The sequence below is a fragment of the Diabrotica virgifera genome, chromosome 2, assembly GCF_917563875.1.
Source record: "Diabrotica virgifera virgifera chromosome 2, PGI_DIABVI_V3a".
NCBI lineage: Eukaryota > Metazoa > Arthropoda > Insecta > Coleoptera > Chrysomelidae > Diabrotica > Diabrotica virgifera.
This window is the reverse complement of record NC_065444.1, coordinates 21,505,000-21,526,265: the sequence shown is the minus strand read 5'-3', so window position 1 is coordinate 21,526,265 and position 21,266 is coordinate 21,505,000. Positions and strand designations below refer to the sequence as shown.

At 33.9% G+C, this 21,266-nt stretch overlaps 1 protein-coding gene across 1 annotated transcript in view; it reads right to left on the bottom strand.

Moving 5' to 3' along the window:
* The window catches only part of LOC114326473 (homeotic protein empty spiracles-like), a 166,429-nt gene that overhangs the window by 47,246 nt on the left and 97,917 nt on the right, over positions 1-21,266 (bottom strand). Inside the window, exon 2 of the mRNA XM_028274861.2 lies at positions 14,033-14,205. Coding sequence (XP_028130662.1) covers positions 14,033-14,205 — 173 coding nt within the window. The remainder of the gene's footprint in view (positions 1-14,032; positions 14,206-21,266) is intronic.

Here is a 21,266-nt window from a genome sequence, read left to right as displayed (position 1 = left end):
GGGTGTATGTTGGGTCGTATTTGCAAAATGTTTCCCTTTTTGTACCAAAAATGGAAACAAAGTTATGTGTGGAAATTAATTAAAATCCAAAATTAAACTCATGCTCAGAAAATACGTTCGGAAGAACGTGGGAATCATAAACGCTTGTTTATTTTTTCGAATATCACGTATATTCTACGTACCCTAGTTGATTATTCCAGTAATAATTTTGTTTGAAATCCTCTAGACATTATACTACTTGTCAATACGCTTCAAACACATGTTTAGTGAACAAAATCTGTTAAGCCGTTTAGAAGTTATTAAGCTACAAAAGTACTCGTATAATCCAATTAACAATAATTCCCTAAATGGTTTATGTAGTTGTAGTGGTTACGACGCTAATTTGATCTGGCAACAGGCAATCCGAGTTCATTTACCGGCCATCCCAATATTTTTTCAAACTATTTCGAATAAAAAAAATCTAGTGTACATTCGATGGACACTAGATCATTTGGGAGATAATGCGACAAAGGCGACCATTTATCAAGCCTAACGTGTAATCGAGAAATATTGCATTCAACTTTATACATTTAATTTATAAATAACTTTGAAAAACTCCTGATACAAGAATAAAAAACTGCTATACGCCGTAAAAATGAGTGGCGCATACAATATTCCAGCTACAAAGGATCTGATATGAATATTACGTGGCGGGAAAATGTATTTTCATTTTGATGCAAAACAAAATTCTAGTTTTATTTTAATAGATTTTTTCATAATATTTGCCCAATTTGAAGTAAAACGCGCCACAAAATAGTAACTTTGATACAGTTTGAATTTTGAAACTCTTTTGTGGCGCGTTTACTTTAAATTTAGCAAATATTATGAAAAAATCTTTTAAAATAAAACTAGAATTTTGTTTTGCATCAAAATGAAAATACATTTTCGCGCCACGTAATATTCATATCAGATCTTTTGTAGCTGGAATATTGTATGCGCCACTCATTTTTACGGCGTTTATTCTTGTATCAGGAGTTTTTCAAAGTTATTTATAAATTAAATGTATAAAGTTGAATGCAATATTTCTCGATTACACGTTAAGCTTTATAAAAGGTCGCCTTTGTCGCATTATCTCCCAAATGATCTAGTGTCCATCGAATGTACACTAGATTTTTTTATTCGAAATAGATTGAAAAAAATATTGGGATGGCCGGTAAATGAACTCGGATTGCCCGTTGCCAGATCAAATTAGCGTCGTAACCACTACAACTACATAAACCATTTAGGGAATTATCGTTAATTGGATTATACTTTTGTAACTTAATAACTTCTAAACGGCTTAACCGATTTTGTTCACTAAACATGTGTTTGAAACTTATTGACAAGTAGTATCTTATGCATCTAAGGTCAAGTATGATAACTGAAGCTATTACAGGAATTATTGAGCTTGAAAAACCGTTTTTCCCATAAGAAATAGATTTGATCATACTTATGAAGCCTATAACTTAAAAATTCGAATTTTCCCGGATATAAGGTATACACCGTTAGATTTGTCTAGGGTCCTTCTACAAACGGTCAGTTACTGGCGTAATTCGTAGGTTGAAATTTTGAGTAATTGTCGAAAAACAAAAATTTTCAAAGTTTAGTTTTTCAGTTTTTCGGCTATACTGAGCCGTGTGTACGTCTGATCCTGACAGCTTAAATACCATTTGAAAGCTTAACTCAATGCTATTAATTTGGTCTATTTACTGTTCTCCTGTCTCTTCTTGAACCGACAATAGATACCGCCAAAATATATGCCGTTTTGTACCTACCAAGTCCTATAGCTGGCTTATGGGTAGTCAAAACTCACAAACTACACCGGTTCTGAATCGGCCCTCAACCCCTCTTCAAACACAGAAGAAAAAAATTCAGATCGGTTAACCTTTTCCACACACATACATACATACATATCCACAAACATTTTCCCTTTTTTAAATAAAAATTGACTCATAATTCTGAGCTCGGTAACTTTTGAACGGTATAACCGATTTTCAAAATTAGACATGCGTTGGAAAGGTAATGATCTCTTCTATTAGAAGCCGCAAAGGTCGGAGTGAAATTTTCGAAGTTTTTGGGAGTTTTGGGGACGAGAACGAAAAACAGACCCTAAATAGGAAGGGCCGTAAAATCCACAACCTTGGACCGAAATGGATGGTTGACATATGAGTGGGTGAGTCTTTTCCTGAACTTTAAGATGGGAGTTGGCCCAATTTTCAGTTCAGTCAGATTTAGAAAATCGAAAATTTCGTGTATATATAGTGTCGCGTGTAGGGGGTGTAGGTGTGCGCCACTGGCGAGAACTGCCGTTCTCTGGTAATTTGCATTTTCTGTCGTAACGTATCAATGGAAAAAATAATATTTTAATAGAAGGGACTCAAAAATGTCATTATATGGCAATATAACAAGTTATTTTGATTCAAAACAAGTTTTTGATCAACTTTTATAGTGTAGAAAACGTTAAAATACCGTTTTTTTTTTTTCATTTTTATTCATTCCCAAAACACATTATAATCGATTTGGCTGAAAATTTGCCCACAGATAGCCAAAACACAGGACTTTAAGGGCCAGTTGTTCAATAAATGGTTAACTCATGAATTAAGTAAACTATGATTAAATTTAATTCGAAGATTATTTCTAATTAAGTTGTTCAATGCAGGTTAACTTTCGGATTTATTAAACCCAAATACTGAAGCAGTGACAATGTTGCCAGTTAGTAATTGACGGCTTGGAACAAATTTTATCATGAAAATTAAACCGAAAAATGTGTTCTGTGGTATAAACGATGGTGTTCATGACTTTTGACGCAGTGACGCCCCCATGTCAGTGATTATTTTCGTGTTTTAAATTTAAATTTCAAAAAATGGAATAAAAATAATAAAAGAAAGATAACTACGAGCTTTACGGCTGATGAAGAAGAAATATTAAAATATCTTTTGTTAAAAAATATAAACATATTCTCGAGAATTAGAAAGTGATGCAGTTACAAATTACGAGAAAATGAAAATCTGGGAAAAAATAGCCTAATAGGCCAAACTAGTTTGTCCTGAAATCGGGTTTGGCCGGTAAGTTTATATATTTTTAATTAGCTATTATAAATAATTTACCTATTTGTAGGATGAGTTACCCTGTCTCTTATACGATCAACAATCATAAAAACTGTTTCCTTTGGTACACGAAATCTATTCAAAAACTCATTATCTGACCACTTATGAAAATGGTTTTCTTTTACTCGAAAAACAGGATTTTTTCGTAAAGAAAAAAATTATATTAACAACAGCTAAGAACTCTTCGTCTTCTGTGATATCTCCATCTTCAAAATCAAAGACACCATTATTAGCAGTAGCCATAATTATATACACTAAATTATAATAGATTATTTTAAATCTTATCTACGATTTAAAAGTAGCAATAACAAAACAATATATTATAGTGCAATAACTATGGTTGTTTTAATCTGGAATTTTCTTGACAATATTTAATTTAAAACCAGAAAATAAGGTTACAAATCTCTAGTTAACACCGTTAATCCTTCGTTTTTGGGCGATTAAGATAATCTCTGGTTAACAGATGGTTAAGTGTTAAACTTGCATTGAACAATGCAATATTACGTTTAATTGAAGATTATTTTTAATCTGAAGATAATCTCCAATTGAACAATCGGGCCTAAGTGGTTAGTAGGATTTGAATTATATCAAACTCAAAAGCATATTAGTCCGGTCGGGATAGCATTTGACCTTGCATGCCGAGCTGCCAAAAATTTTATTTTTCTAATCTTTAAGGGGTCAATAGTAGCCTAAATTTAAAATCGCGAATAAATTCCTCCGTTACTTTAGCCGCCATCTTGATTTTAAAGGAGAACCAATGGTAGGAACTGAAATTGTTCCAAATAAGTTTTTACAATTTATTTTTAACAATTTCTGTCGTGAGGTCGCTATTTTCCGAGTTAATTGTACTTACAGTAGACGCCTATATTTTTGACTATGATATTGCATGTAACTTTTTTGGTATTGTAATATAATTCAAATCCTTCTAACAACTTAATCTATATTTTGGCTATCTGTGGGCAAATTTTCAGCCAAATCGATTATGCTGTATTTTGGAAATGAAGAAAAATGTAAAAAACGGTATTTTAACGTTTTCTACACTTTTCTTTAACTACACTATAAAATTTGATCAAAAACTTGTTTTGAATCAAAATAACTTGTTATATTGCCATATAATGACATTTTTGTGTCCCTTTTATTAAAATATTACGTCCATTTATACTTTACGCTAGAAAATGCAAAGTTAATAAATACCAAATCACTGTAAAATCGCTTAAAATAACATTTTGAGAAAAAAAAATGAAGAAGGCAATTCGACCTTAAATGTTTTATTTCTATATACCGCAGATGCTATATACAAATTTTCAGACAAACCGGAGATCCAAAAGTTTTTTTGATCCAAAAATTGAGTGATTTGAAATGGAATCACCCATATACAAGTATTATCTATAATGATGAATCGATCCACAAAATGATCCATCTTCAAAATCCCCATTCTCCATTTTAAAACCCTCTAAATGTTGCTGAGAAAGTCGCATTTGAAATATAAATAAATAAATAAAAACATATACCTACATAAAATTGTGCAGAATAAACTGATTCGCCAAACTCAGGAAAACGAGCATCACAAAATAAATCACAAAAAACTTTCTACAATAAGACACAATTCGCATCAAAGGTTAATTATCCAAAGGTTATCTCGCAATATCCTACTTAACAAAGCTGTTACGGACGTAGTTACTGACGATGGTAACCGATGACTGATAGAAACGACAGAAGAAGAAGAAGAAGAAGAAGAGATCGACGGAGGGATAACTTTAATTAACCTCATCAGTTTTCTAAATGCCAGCGAGCATTTCGTCAATTATTATAACTTGATTGAGGTTCACCTTACTCGGAGATGATATCATCAGAAATTTGAAACTGTAAGACGTATTCAGTTGAAAGGTGGATGGTTCTTTTGACGTAAAAGTGTTTATTTCCAGGTTTATTTTTGTCGTATAATTCCTTTTTTGAGTAAATGTTAACATTTGTTATAAATGAAATAAACATTATAAACAAACTATTGTTTATGTTGGTTTCTTTAGGCATTTCTTGAAGGTATTAATTTTGTTTACCTATATAAAAAGGGTTAGATGAAATATAAAAAAATATATGAAACATTTTTCCAATGGACATATTATATGCCGAAACTAAAAAAAGTTTAGGAAAAACCTTCGTAGCATTATACTGAAAATCTTTAAAAATAAAAAAGTTGGAACTTCATCTACTTCTAAGCTACTTTTAAGAAGACAAAAGTAATAAAAAAGGTAGATATTTAATAAAGTAAATTTTGGGTGTCGATTCACCACTATGGATGATGGATATAAGGTGTTCTTCTTCTTCTTGTATTGCCTATCCGTTTCGGATGTGGGCGACCATCATGGCAATCTGTACTTTGCACACTGCTGCTCCAAAAAGATTTGTAGTGGTTGTGTTGAACCACGTACGTAGGTATTTCAGCCAGGAAATCCTTCGCATTCCCGGTCCTCGCTTTCCTTCTACTTTTCCCTGCAAGATTAGTTGCAGCAGTCCATATATTTCACTGTTTTTATTTTGATTAATAGCTGTTTTTCTTTTTGCATTCTCAGCAAAACACCCTGATTAGTAATGTGGTCGGTATAAGATATCTTCAGGATTCGGCGATATAGCCACATTTCAAAAGCCTCAATTTTCTTGCAGGTGGCGTCTGTGAGAGTCCACGACTCAACTCCATACAACAGTATAAGAAAGATATAGCATCGTAGTAATCTGACTATTTCTGACTAATCTGACATTTGAATAATTTTGTCATTTTTTGAAATGCAGATCTTGTTTCTCTATCCTACATTTGATTTCTATGGAATGGTCCCAATTTTCATTGACGTTCGTACCAAGGTAAATAGGTTAATGTTTTTACTCTTTCTATTTGTTGACCGTTCACACTGATTCGTCCAAATTGCTGTTCATTCTTGGAGATCATCATACATAAGAAGGTGTTTCAGTTAAAAAACATCAGTTTTTGGGATGCTAAAGGAATTTTTTTTGTATTATGTTCCTTTTAGACCAACTGAAGGGTGAAAAAGAATCGGTTTGTAGAAGAAAAAATTCATTTTTCATCAGGTCGATGCACTGTGTCATATGAGCATTTTAAAAATGGCTAAAATATATGAACTAAAATTAGAATTTTGAAAGCATCCACCGTCTTCACCAAATTTGGAGCATAGCTACTTCCATCTGTTGCATCGCTTAAAAAAACTAATGCGTGGAAAGCGTAGCTCAGAACAGATGGACAATAAGCAGCGGAATAAGACAGGGAGACTCATTCAGCTCGTCATCATCATCACGTAGCACTACAACCCTGGGCAGGTCTCGGAGTCTCGGCTGACTGTACAACTTTCTTCGAATTTGTTCGGTCTTCCATTTCTAGCGTAAAATGAAATGTTCATTTTCCAGAGATCATGTTATCTCTCCATCGCAATCTGAGACGTCGAAGTGGTCTTTTGCCTGTAGGAATCTCCTTTCATACCAGTCTTACAAGTCTCTCTAGTAGCCTGCCCATCTTAGACGCTGTGATTTAATTTCTTGGACAAAATCTGCATCATTGTAGAGTGCTTTTAATTCGATATTGGTCCTGATCCTATACTGGTTTGTGGTGATGTCGTAGTGAGGCCCGAAAATGTTTCTAAGTATTTTTCTTTCAAAACGTCTGAGCTTATCAGTTATCTTCGTTTGCTTTGATTTTGATCATGGTCCACGTTTCGCATCCATATGATAGTACAGGTCTGACGATGGATTTATAGATTTTGATCTTTGAACTTCTTGTAAGATTTTTTGATTTGAGATGCGAGTACTGAGAATAATTAATTACAGGAAATACGCTGACATCAAAAGAGAGGTGAAGACATTGAAAGAAAATGTAACGTACAGTGTATAAACGAATGGAAAAAATGAATGGAATAACCACATAAGCAGGGGAAACCCGTATGGTCAAAATATCAAGAGATAAATCACTAATCGGCAGAAGAAGTATCGAACGACCGCGCAAAAGATGAAGAGACAATCTTCCATAGTGGTATCCATCCGCCAATGGACAAGCAGAATTACTTATAAAGAGAAAGGAGAAGGAAGGAAACGAAGAAGAAGAAAAATTTGATTCAGAGAATATTTTGCAAAAACTGCCGACCAGCTAATACAACTCTGTCATAATAAGAATAATGTAGGTATACATACTCACAATCAGGGCCGCCGCTAAAGTGTTGGCCGCCCGTGTGCAACTTCATATTTGCCGCCCTCTTCCAACACTTTAGTCGTTTCAAAGTAGGTACTAGTATTTAAAGAAATATGCAGGACACCATAACGCGTATATGAATAATAATTGCTCTGACCTCGACGTTACTATATTTAAATATATAGGCCTGGATCCCGCGTACCAAAAAAAGTTCATTAATAGCAAGCTGAAAAATTGTTAATAGCTTAACGGTGTCTATTCGGACAACCTTTGATGTATGGGAACACTGGAACAGGGGAAGTTTTAATTGTGGAACAGGTTAAACATTTGGAACGTCAGACTACGAAAACGTTCCATGTATTTTGTCGGACATAACTTCCAATTGATTTGTTACCATTTCATTAAACTCTCATGCAGAAATCAGACTGGTGTTTATCACCAACTGGGCATTTTAATGAGTGGAACACGAAGAACATGTCAAATGACAGGAATCATGTTGGTTAGTAATATCAGTCTGATTTTTGCATGAGAGTTTAATGAAAGGGTAACAAATCAATTGGATGCTCTGTTCGACAAAATACATGGGACGTTTTCGTAATCTGACATTCCAAATTTTTAAACTGTTCCACAATTAAAACTTCCCCTGTTCTAGTGTTCCGGTACATCAAAGGTTGCCTGACTAGACACCGTTAAGCTATTAACAAGTTTTCAGCTTGCTATTAATCAACTTTTTTTTGGTACGCGGGACCCAGACCTATTTAAAATACAGTAGTGTGCAAAAGAAAAGCGTGTCCAAAATCATCAAATTCTTAACTTAGACTGAACTATAACCCTATACATAACAATAAATAAGCATAAAGGAATAATATCATAACAGCAACCGTCGAGTAATAAAAAATATTTTTTTAAACCATCTGGTAATAAAAAAGACTTTTTTATTACTCAATGAGAGCAACTTAACAAGCACTTATCTAAATTCTCGGAAAGTATCCTATTGTCGTATCGTACTCTCTTAACAAATCATAAATGTTCAGAATTTGAAAAAATCGCATATGGGCCACGTAGATAAAAATATCTTAAAGTCCGAAATCCGCCAACCACTTTGAACTAAAAAGCATTCCCGGAACTACTTTATGACTACAGCTGCAAAAGGGCAGTTCATATAATAAATAACATTTTCTGGCATTTTTGTTAAGATTGTTTGGAATATTAGAGTTTATAGAAATATCTGAATCATTACTATTTAATTTTTTTAATTTATTTTCGTTTTAAAAAAAGTATTATCATCAGTGGCCGCCCCTATAATCGGCCGCCCGTGTGCGATGCACACTTTGCACACATGGTAGCGGCGGCCCTGCTCACAATGTGAAGTAACTACACAAAATGTATCTGTATAGATGGATCTATAACAAAAAAATGTTTGTTTGAAGTAATATAAAGTTAAACTCTTGGGAGAACGCAATCCATTCAGAAAAATAATCCACTTCATTAACTCCCATCAAAAGATTTAATCCCAGCGTGGAATGACGTGGCGTCGTGTCACAATCAGCCGCTGGGTCGATAAAGTAGTGCGCACGCATCGAGAAATAAACTATCAATTTCACGGGATAGGGATTATCATTACAAAAACCCGGCGGGGACCGTCTCCACGTCTATCGGGAAGGGACAATTACAAGGGAAGACGATGAATGTTATTGGCGCAGGGGGAATTTGAACCGTTTAACGCCATCTTGGCGGGAGATGACACCGTCCCTCTATTGTTTGTGTTTGCGATTACTTCGGATGGGGTGAGCTGTGCGACGGATGGAGGGTAACATCAGAGAGCTTCATCTGCTTTTTAACGTTAAATAAACGACGTTTATGAAATGGCTGGTTTCGAATTTTATATACAGCGTGTCTACTTAAGTTGGAAACGTATGGGAAACTTTTTTGTTATTCATTTTACGAAAAAAAGTTATTCTTTATAAAAAGTTCTGCATACCCCAAAACCTAAGATTCAATCATCAGATATAAAATTTTGTCAATATTATACGAGGTATGTCAAAAATATGAACTTCGTTCAAGAGTAAAGTACCTTTATTTCTCTCAATATCGAAAATTCTTATTATGAAAAGTTGTTTGGAAATAAAAACTAAGATCAAATATGCAATTACATGCTAATAATTGGAAAAAAATATTTTATAAATTTTTCTCAAATTTATTGATACTAACTTCGTTTTTATTTATTACACATACGATAACTCTTTTATTATTACTTTTACGAAAAAAAGGCATTCTTTATAAAAAGCTCTGTATTTCCTAAGGCCGAAGATGCAACCATCAGATTTCACATTTTATTAATTTTATACGAGATATGTAAAAAATATTAATTTCACTCAAGAGTAAAGTACCTTTATTTTTCACAATATTGAAAACGGTTATTAAAAAAGTTGTTTAGAATTAAAAACTATGTTTCAATATGCAATTACATCCTTCTAATTGAAATATTGTGAAATATAAAGGTACTATAATCTTGAGCGAATTTCATATTTTTTGACACACCTCGTATAAAATTAATAAAAGTTGATATATCATGGTTGTGTCTTAGATTTTAGACGATGCAAAGCGTTTTATGAAGAATAACTTTTTTTCGTAAAATGAATAATAAACGTGTTATCATATTTGTAACAATTAAAAACGAAGTTGGGTATCCATAAATTTGAGAAACAAATTTTTTTTTTCAATTATTAGAAGCATGTTATTGCATTTTTGATCTTAGTTTTTAATTCCACACAACTTTTTATCATAAGAATTTTCGATATTGAGAGAAATAAAGGTACTTTACCCTTGACCGAAATTCATATTTTTTGACATACCTCGTATAATATTGAGAAAATTTGATATCTGATGATTGAATCTTAGGTTTTGGGGCATGCAGAACTTTTTATAAAGAATACCTTTTTTTCGTAAAATTAATAATAAAAAAGTTTCTCTTATGTTTCCAACTTAAGTAGACACGCTGTAGATACTCTTTTAATACGAGATTTGCAACAAAGCAGTTTCAATTTTTTTATATTTTTTTCATTATTGCAGATTGTGACATGTGGCATATTTTTTAATACATTTGGAATATTTTCAATGTCGCTGGTATCCACATTAAATAAATATGAGTAGTCAATTGTTTTGTTTAAAAAAAACAAAACAAAAATGAAAATAATCGGTTTTGTTTTGATTCAAATCGAGTCACTTGCCATCCTCTGACACCGTGTTTCAGGGGCTGATTACTAAACCGATTACATATTTTCATTTTTGTTTTATACCATATTCTGTATTTATTAGAGTAGAAAATTATAACGTTTCATTGGGTAATCTGCGATGCATTGTTGGAATATTTTCCTTGCGTCGCCGTTTGGTACTGAGTACCTCGGTTAACAGATTACTTGATTCGTTGTCGACATTCATTTCAAAACAACATAAGTTCTTCATCCAAATATTGTGGTAGGGGAGCTCAAGCGAGGATTTTTGCAGTTACTCGAGCGCGTCAGATTATCACATGGTGAGAAACCTTGTACCCTGTAAATGTACCTCTACCATATATTTTGTAACGTTCCTGTTTTCTTTGAGAAAAATTTCTCACTTGTGTTCAAAATTTTTCTGATGGGTGAGAGGAGTGTGTAACGTTAAAAACGTCACATCTTTGATATTTTATTTTTAAATAATTATTCTACTTTATTTTCTTTAATATTTTATTAATAATTATCTTCTATTCGTTTTAACTTGCTTTTTCGTTAAAAACTTGTTTGGCGCCCTCTTTTATTATCCTCTTTTATTATCTTCTATTTACTATTTCTCTTTTCATCTAAAATCTAAGTCATCATACTGAACGTACCCCGTACATTTTTACTCTGTAAATATCTGTCTTTCAATACGGAACATGCCTGCTACTTCCCGATCATAAAGATTGGGACAAGGAAATTTTTAAAATGGCCCAAGCCATTCGTCTAGCTATGTAAACATGAAGTGACTCAATTTTCTCCTTCATTTTTGACGTTTGCTAGAAACATTCCTGCCGATGGTTCATTCTTTGGTGCTATTAAAGAAACATCTAATAATATTGTTAACATCAATAATACATTGTTTGATCCCAAGTCTTTAGAGAATATGTCTCCTATCTTGGATGAAAGATCTGATTGCAGTAACAATCATTTTATTAACAATCGTTTTATTAATTCTATTCATTTTAAATGTCGTTTTCAATGACAGTGTCACTTCATCCCTACTCCCTGACAGAAATTGAAAATGGAAGTAGCAGGCATGTTCCTTATTGAAAGACAGATATTTACAGAGTAAGAATGTACGGGGTACGTTCAGTATGATGACTTAGATTTCAGATGAAAAGAGATATAGTAAATAGAAGATAATAAAAGAGGGCGCCAAACAAGTTTTTAACGAAAAAGCAAGTTAAAACGAATAGAAGATACCTAATATTATTAATGAAATATTAAAGAAAATAAAGTAGAATAATTATTTAAAAATAAAATATCAAATATGTGACGTTTGTAACGTTACAATTTGCTATTAATACAGGGGAGTTTGTTAAGGAGGGTCCGAAAAAAATCTATCCTTAGAAAAACTCGAAATCGTCAGATTAAAATAAAGTACGTGAAGTACATGCAAAACAGTGTATATTTAAAAAATCTGACGATTTGAGCGGGGTTTAAGGAAATAGGTGAGTCACAAAGTATAAAAAAAATAGCGGATTTTTCGCGAAATGAATGTCAGATCGAAAAACTACAAAATACGTTTCAATATTTTTCAAAAATCTATCGAATGATACCAATCACGACTCCCACGGAGAGGGTGGGGGGTAAATTTTAAATACGAACCCCACGATATTTCGCGATATGAACATCAGATCGAAAAACTAAAAACACACGTATTCAATATTTTTGAGAAATCTATCGAATGACACCAAACACCAAATTTTAAATAGGAGCCTCCATTTTTACTGCAGATTTGGATTCCTTATGTAAAAATCAGTAACTTTTATTCGAGACATTTTTTTGAATTATGGATAGATAGCGCTATAAGCGGAAAAAACGATTGTTGGAAATGGAAAATTAAATTAAAAAATTAAAAGCCCCTCACGTTATCGAAACTTAACTTTTTTTGGTTTTAGGGCCTACTATTCACAACCCAATAGGTCCCCATAACGCTCGAGTAACTCCAAATTTAGCATACATACTTTTCTCCCCTATTAATAAAAGATATACCTAGGTGACATAAAGATATAATTCATTAATTTTAACAAAGTTACTTAAGTTTTCATCAAAATATGCTTCCATCTTGTTCTTCATGTCCCACGTCCTTTCAGAATGTTGGTTGGCGTCATAGCTACCTTATCTTTATTCACTGCCATTCTTGCAAGATTGTCAATCATAAAATATTTCTTTGTCCTGGACTGCGGTTGCTTTCTATTTTTCCTTACATGAAATTTTGTAGCAACCTATATTGGAGACCTCTCATTACATGTCCTCTTCCGCATTCTCCTCTTGATGGGTTTTATAATCCCAGTAGCCTTGCTGAGTTGTGGAGCAACGTTTTACTATTGTGGAGTTTCAAATCTTCTCCACCCAAGAAACTTTTAAAATTCTTCTATAGCACCACATTTCAAAAGCCTCAAAACAATTTAGACCACTTTTATTCACAGTCCAAGACACCATAAAGTAAGACCAAGCACACGTAGCAGCGAAGTAGGCGGATCAGCAAAGCCAATAATTTTAGTTCTCTGTTACATAATACCTTGGACATCCTTCTAAAAGCGGCTCTGGCCTGCTCAATTCTGGATCTAATTTCACCATGATTCTCTGCCTCTCTCAAGGTAAACAATTTGATCAAGGTGCTCAAGTCTGGTACTATTTACATAATATAGATGATTTTATATTCTGTTGTTTACTTATTACGATATTACGAGTATTTTGGTTTTCCGTATGTTCAGATCCAGACATGTTTCCTTATAGTTCGCAACAGCACTGTAAAGTAATGTTTGCAGATCTTCTTCAGTGGAAACTAGGAGTACTGTGTCATTCGCATATCGCAAATTATTGATGACTTTACCGTTCACAATTATTCCTTTTTGTGTTTCAGAAAGTGCATTTCTGAAAATTCTTTTGGACCAAACGGTGAAAAGCAAGGGCGACAAGAGGCATCCTTGTCGCACTTCTCTTTTAATATTAAGAACCTATGACTCCAAACCGTTTACTGAACTGGTTTTGTTTGATTCTAATACAAATTTCCAATATGGGAACGTCTCTGTCATCCAAACCAACGTCTCTTATGTTGGGGCCACGCTAACGTTAACGTTTAACGTTCATTATCGTATTAATTTAGACACCAAAATTATGCATATTAAAGTGACTGGCCACACTTATTTTAGCGCGTTTTAACGCGATAAGTTAAGTGTTGAAGTCCTTTGATGTGTCGAAGCGACCGCCACTCGAGCTGTCGCCACGTTTAACGTGATTAATAATGGCAATTATGGCATTAGAACTTCGATCAATAGAGTGATTAACACGATCAACTGCCTTTTGGAACTCAATAAAACGAACGAGAAATGCTTCCATCGCAATCGTACAATGTTGTCAACCGTAGTTCAAGGAAAATTCAGAATAAACTTATTTGAACTTTGACGATTTTCAGCTTGGAAACATACATATGTCATATATATTTTTAGATTTACCTGAGTTTCTGTTAATGATAAAGATTGTGCCAACTGCTTCCTTTCAGCCCCTACTACGTAATGGTTTTTCTCGAAAGCGTGCTCTAACTTAAGTAATTGCGAAGGACTAAACGCTGTCCTTATCCTCTTTGGTTTTCGAAAGGGTTGAAGAAGGAAGCCAGGAATATCTGGACCTGTAACAATAAAAAAAAACTTAAAATATCTAAAATCTAATAAGTCAGGAAATAAAATTCGAAATTATTTATCCTCTGAGCTTTTTAAGTTGGAAAAATAAAGCATAACAAAGTGGCGAAAGGATTTGATTTCAGTTCAGTGCCCTTACCCAGGTGCTCCGATGACGAAACGGTTATTCCGAAATACGTATAAGCACATAGTAGAGGCTCTCTACTGTAATCAAATGTGAACCATCTTTTCTTTTCTTTTAGTTTAAAAGATCGAATTTTATTTTTATAGTTCAGATGTAGTATTCTTAAAATTAAGTACCTATCTATTATTAGGAGATTACAAAAAATCTTCTGCATTTTCTGTTCTGGTACTCATTTACACATAGGTATTTGATGGCTCGTTAAAACCACAGTCGAACACAGAGTACCTAAAATTTCACACTGATACACCGATAAAAAGTAAGATATAGTCTCATACTTTTTATTAGTTCAATAAATAAAGAATTTAGAGGAGCAACTTTTGGTAGTGATCACTATATCCTAGGATCCAACGTAGCACTTCCAAAAAAAGGTTACACAAATGAGGCAGGAAGGAAGTTATCAAAAACTAAAGAAAAGACCATCCATTCGAGCAGTCAACATGTAGATTCATTGCAAAATCATTACCAATAAATTAGTGTGAGAGGTAACATTCTTCCTCTTGTGGTGCTTTCTCCTTTAGTGGAGGTTAGCGACGACACTGGCAAATATTTCTTCGTCCAATGTGGCTCTAAACAAAGATGTTGAATTAAGGCCGGTCCAGTCTCTAATATTTTAAGCCATGAAATCTGGCGCCTACCGGGACCCCGTTTTCCTTTAATCTTGCCCTGGATGATCAGTTGCGCGAGGCGGTACTTTTCTTTTCTCATTATGTGTCTCAGGTAGCTAACTTTTCTGACTTTGATGATTTTTAGCAGCTCCATATCTGTTACTATTCCCCACAGAACATTATTGTTGGTGGTGTGGGTTGACCAAGGTATTTTCAAGATTCTTCTATAAAGTGAGAGTTTAAAGGCTTCTAACTTATTCATCAATGTTATGTTGGGTGTCCAGGCCTCCGTTTCATATAAAAGTATTGACCACACATAGCAATACAAAAAAAAACAACATCTAAGGCTGGTATTAACGCTACTGTTACAATATGAGCTTTTCGTTTTGATAAACCTTTGTTGGGCTATCTCTCTTCTCGCTCTTACTTCTTGTTTATAATCAAGTTAATTGTTGAACCAACAGCCAAGATATTAAGAGGTAACATTATCCACGTATATTATTCTCCCGGGTCAGGTACAGAGAATAAACGCTGTATATTTGAGGTCGAACTTTCATTATATCCATCCCGCTCCATCCATTCAAGGCTCAGCTTGCTGATCCTTTTTGATAAATAAAATAACTCTCCTGTCGATTAGTAAAAAGTTTATGGTAGGGGAGCCCAAGCGGGGATTTTTGCAGTTACTCGAGCGCGTCAGATTATCATATGGGGAGAAACCTGGTACCCTGCAGATGTACCTCTACCATATATTGGCTCTTAACACAGGGGAGTTCGTTAAGGGGGGCCCGAAATAAAAAATCTATCCTTAAAAAAACTCGAAATTGTCAGATTAAGATAAGGTAAATTAAGTACACGCAAAAGAGTGTATATTTTAAAAATCTGACGATTTGGGCGGGGCGTAAGGAAATGGGTGAGTCCCAAAATTTCACAAAAAAAAAGCGAATATTTCGCGAAATGAATGACAGATCGAAAAACTAAAAAATATGTGCTCAATATTTTTTAAAAATCAATCGAATGATACCAAACACGACTTCCCACGGAGAGGGGTGGGGGGTAAATTTAATATTTTAAATACGAATCCCGCGATATTTCGCGAAAGGAACATCAGATCGAAAAACTGTAAAATATACTTGTTCAATATTTTTTAAAAATCTATCGAACGGCACCAAACACGACCCCCCGCGGAGGTGGGGTGGAGGGTTACTTTAAAATTTTAAATAGGGGCCCCCATTTTTTATTGCCGATTTGGATTCTTTACGTAAAAATAAGTAACTTTTATTCGAAACAATTTTTCGAATTATGGATAGATGACGTTATAATCGGAAAAAACGATTGTTGAAAATGGAAAATTAAATTAAAAAATGGCAAGCGCCCACTAAAATGGAAAACTTTACTTAACTTTTTTTGGTTTTAGGACCTATTCTTCACAACCCAATAGTTCATCAAAGCGCTCGAGTGACTGCACATTTAGCATACTTTGCTCCCCTACCATAAACAATTAGCCTGAAAAAACTGAACATATTAATTAAAACACGTGTAACATTCATGTAACCTAACTTACGATATTGAACATAACCTTAAAACTTAATTCTTCTTTTTCTTTATATCTTGAATATTACATTAGTTCGGGAGCTTACATTAACACTTTTCATGGTTAGACCATGACCAATTTTCAATGCTTAGACCAAGAAAGTGCGCAACTACAATAAGGAATACCGTCAAGGATCATAGATTCAGGAAATACTTACTCATAAAATTTTTACATAAGTAGGTACCCATATTAAACGCTTTGTAGAGGCAAAGAGAAAATCAAACAATGAAAGTAAAAGCTTACCCATTCTTCCATTAGTTAAAATTAAATTAGGAACCAGTTGGGGCAATTATCAGCAACATTATAAAAATTTACGACGTCATAAATGGCCGTTATTGTTTGAAGTTATTAAAGAGCCCATCTACTCATTTTTATCGAATTATAAATTAATGCTAATGAGCCAGTTTAGGCCCGTATGCGGTTTCACGGTAAAATATGCAGGAAAAAAGGAAGTGTTAAAAAATTAATATAAATGTTTCTTTAACTCGTTGATTATGTTTCCAAAGAAATTCTGCTAGTCACACCTTTGGGTTTCATTTATATTAATTAGTTAATTGAAATTTTGTATGTAAAATGACTATTGATTGTAAAAGGTTAAAAGAGTCTAAGTCGATTAGTCAAATTTAATCTTTGTTATTTCATTATTATATTACTTATTTTTTAAATTAACAAAAGGTCTCAGTTATCTCTTGAAAATAAACTGCTTCTGTACAAATCTATATATACTCATACCAGTTTGGGCACACGGAATAGAACTATGGGTGTGCAGTAAACTTTTAAATACGAAGATAGGTACTCCAAACATTCCAGGTCAAAATACTCCGTATGATAAGTAAGGCTCAATGCTACGTACATAACCACACTTCACAATGATCTGGGCATCCCACTAATCAAGGTCACAATAGTGACAAAATTTACAACTTTTTCTCAGCATCTATTCATCGTTGGACTATGCTGAAAAATCATATTTCTAGCCTAACATTGAAACCTTTGTCCGAAACTATATGGGAAAGTAGAATAATTGATGTAATTACTCCCATTAGATACAAAATTGAAGAAATTTACGATGCTTTTGTAGAAATCACTGTGAATAAAAACAACGACAAAATGGTTGCTCATGAGGCAAGCTGTTTGGCAAATCAAATCCGTGATTTTACTTTTCTTTGTTCTGTGGTAATATGGCATGACATTTTACTTCACATCAACGTAGTCGCGTATGCAGAGTATTGATATGGGAGCGTATCAAACTATCAGTTTATTAGAAAACTCGGAAATCTATTTTAAGTCTCTCGGAAGTGATTTAAAATTCCAGGGCTACTTGACAGACGCAAAAAGTTATAAATTGAGAATCCGAAAAAGAGGCTGTAAGATGAAAGTATGGACCTAGATCCAGACACACGATATAAAGTTGAATTCTATTTAAAAATTATAGACACAACCGTTAATGCATTAAGTGATATATTTCAGAAAATTTAGAGCCATGGTGAAATTTTTGAGCTTTTGGGTATACCAAGGAAGAGGGGCGGCGGTCGCAGATCTTGCCCAGGGCGGCAAAATCCCTCGGGCCGGGCCTGATAAACCTTATAAACTATGCTTTGTTAACCTGACAGTTAATTATAACCAGTGCTATTTAACATCACCACTTTAAATTCCTAGAATACCTATTCCAAACCAGCACATAACAACGACGTACCCACATTCAACCATCTTTTTATTAACCTCCCCATTTCCGTTATTGAAATTCGTCTTCCAACGCTGAGCTGGCTCCCCAGCCCATAAACTATTTATTCATCCCAACAACCAACAACACAAATACCTACTAAATAAAGCAAATTTGCAACAAAGTGTTAATTATCAAGTTTATTTGTGTGCAATTAGTTATGTAGATAAGGTTGAAATAATTTGTGTTACAGCCGATAATTACGGGTACAGGCAGTCTTCTTCGTTCTGTGTATGCATGCTGCACTTCAGGGGCGCAGGCATTGCAGTTTTTGAAAGGAGTAGCTGAGTCAAGAAGGATGTATTTTGTATAACTGAAGTAATTGGAGTATAGAGTTTAATAATAAAAAAACAACACACCATGGGTCAATGGTGAGTCCACCAGATAAGATGCACAATAATTTTTACCCCTTTCAGGACCCTTTCAAAAAATATGGACATGTTTAATAACTGTTAACTTCAAAATAGGTTTTACATATTTTTATAATGAATGAAGTAAAGAAACAGAGACGTACTCACAATCATTGAATTTACTTCGACGACCGGTTTCGATCTCTACAATATACAGATCATCTTCAGGTCGGCGTTACCAGTGATTAAATGATGCCGTTGCAAAGGATGATTTGTAAGTTCATCAGTAACATGTTTACACGTCCAGATTGTGCTAGTAGGATAACTTGGTGGCAAGGTGAAGGACTGGGTAGGTAGACATGCTTCGTAGGTCAAAACACAGTGTATCGGAATGGATCCTGAAGGCAGATGTGTGATGTGAAACAAAAAATAGATGTATTAGTTATGAGAAAGACAAAGTTCGGATGGAACTGTTCGTAAATGCAGCTAAAGTGTTAGTTAACTCTGTGTATGCACTTGTACGATTGTAAAGGTCCTTGCTCTTAGGTGTTTTGAGCTGAGGGCAGAGGTGGAAAGGTGTAAATTCCTTAGTAAAGGTCTTTCCTTACTTCGACCGTTGCCCTCAGCTCAAAACACCTAAGAGCAAGGACCTTTACAATCGTACAAGTGCATACACAGAGTTAATTAACACTTTAGCTGCATTTACGAACAGTTCCATCCGAACGTTGTCTTTCTCATAACTAATACATCTATCTTTTGTTTCACATCACATATCTGCCTTCAGGATTCATTCAGATACACTGTGTTTTGACCTACTTACGAAGCATGTCCACCTACCAAGTCCTTCACCTTGCCACCAAGTTATCCTACTAGCACAATCTGGACGTGTAAACATGTTACTGATGAACTTACAAATCATCCTTTGTAACGGCATCATTTAATCACTTGTAACGCCGACTTGAAGATGATCTGTATATTGTAGAGATCGAAACCGGTCGTCGAAGTAAATTAAATGATTGTGAGTACGTCTGTGTTTCTTTACTTCATTTAAAATAAACTCACATATGCAACCCATTCAACATTTTATAACGAAGTTTAAAATCATTCTTTCGGAGTAGACGTTGAAAAGCAGATGCGACAAGAGGCATCCCTGTCGTACTCTTCTTTTAATATTAAGAGCCTGTGATTCCAAACCGTCTACTAAAACTGATGTTGTTTGATTCCAATACAAATTTGCAACTATGCGAACATCTCTACCGTCCAAGCCAATGTCTTTTAGAACTTCGATTAAAATAATTAACTTAGGGTGGATAAGCATTTTGGGTGGACCTTACCGAAACCCTGCAAATGGACAGTAAATTTTAGTGTCCGAAACTGGTCCCGTCGTCCTTTTGACTCAATAAAACAGATTGTGAGTAAGTACGAATTTTATTTCTTCAACCCATTTTGTTCTTTAATTAGTCCAGAAAGCCACTGCGCATCCGCTAGGAAAAATATTCCGATTCGGATTTTTTGCACAATTTTACTCAAAAAGGACCCCTTTTAACAAATTTGCATGTTGCCAGGACCAAAAGTAGGTCAAAATTTTTTTAGTTTTTTTTTTGTTTTTTTCCTAAAATTATTTTTTTGCATAGAACAAAGTTTTTTTAGGTTTTTTGGATCATTCCATACAGAAAATGTTTTTAGTGACTTTTCTCCAAAGTTGATAGTTTTTGACATATAAGCGATTAAAAATTGAAAAATTGCGAAATCGGCCATTTTTAACCCTCAAAAATTATGTGAAAAACTGAAAATTTGAATGTTGCCAAGGTAGGTAGATATTCTTTAAACATCGATTGATGAAACCCCGAAAAGTTTTTTGCAATACAATATTCAAAACTCCTTTGCTTTTTAATTGCTAATCAAGTGTGCGCGACACTATTTTCCACCGTTGCATGTGTATACAGTATGGTGCAAATGAAAGGAATAAATTCGTTATTTCGTAAACCGGCGACTTTAACGAACAATCCCGAAACAGGTCGATTTTTATTTTTATGATATTGTGGCATATATGGCATACTAGTGACGTCATCCATCTGGGCGTGATGACGTAATCGATGATGTTTTTAAATGAGAATAGGGGTCATGTGCTAGCTCATTTGAAACGTTCTTCAATTCTCTATTCAGTAATATAAACATTTACATAATTATTTATACAGGGTGTCCAAAAAATTTTTATTAAATTAAATTATTTGACAAAAAAGAAGAATGTATGTAATTTATTTAATTCAAAATACAATTTACTGCTTTCACAAATCAGAAAACAAAGTTTATTTCACAAATAAACATTGCTTTTCGCTTAAATTAAATGTTCAAACTTCCAAGAGGCAGGTGGCTGGCGGGAGCTGGCTTGAACATTGAATTTAATCGAAAAGCAATGTTTATTTGTGAAATAAACATTTTTTAGTTTTCGAGTAACAGTTAAATGTATTTTGAATTAAATAAATTACATACATTCTTCTTTTCTTTTTAAATAATTTAATTAAAAACTGTTTTTGGACACCCTGTATAAATAATTATGTAAATGTTTATATTACTGAATAGAGAATTGAAGAACCTTTC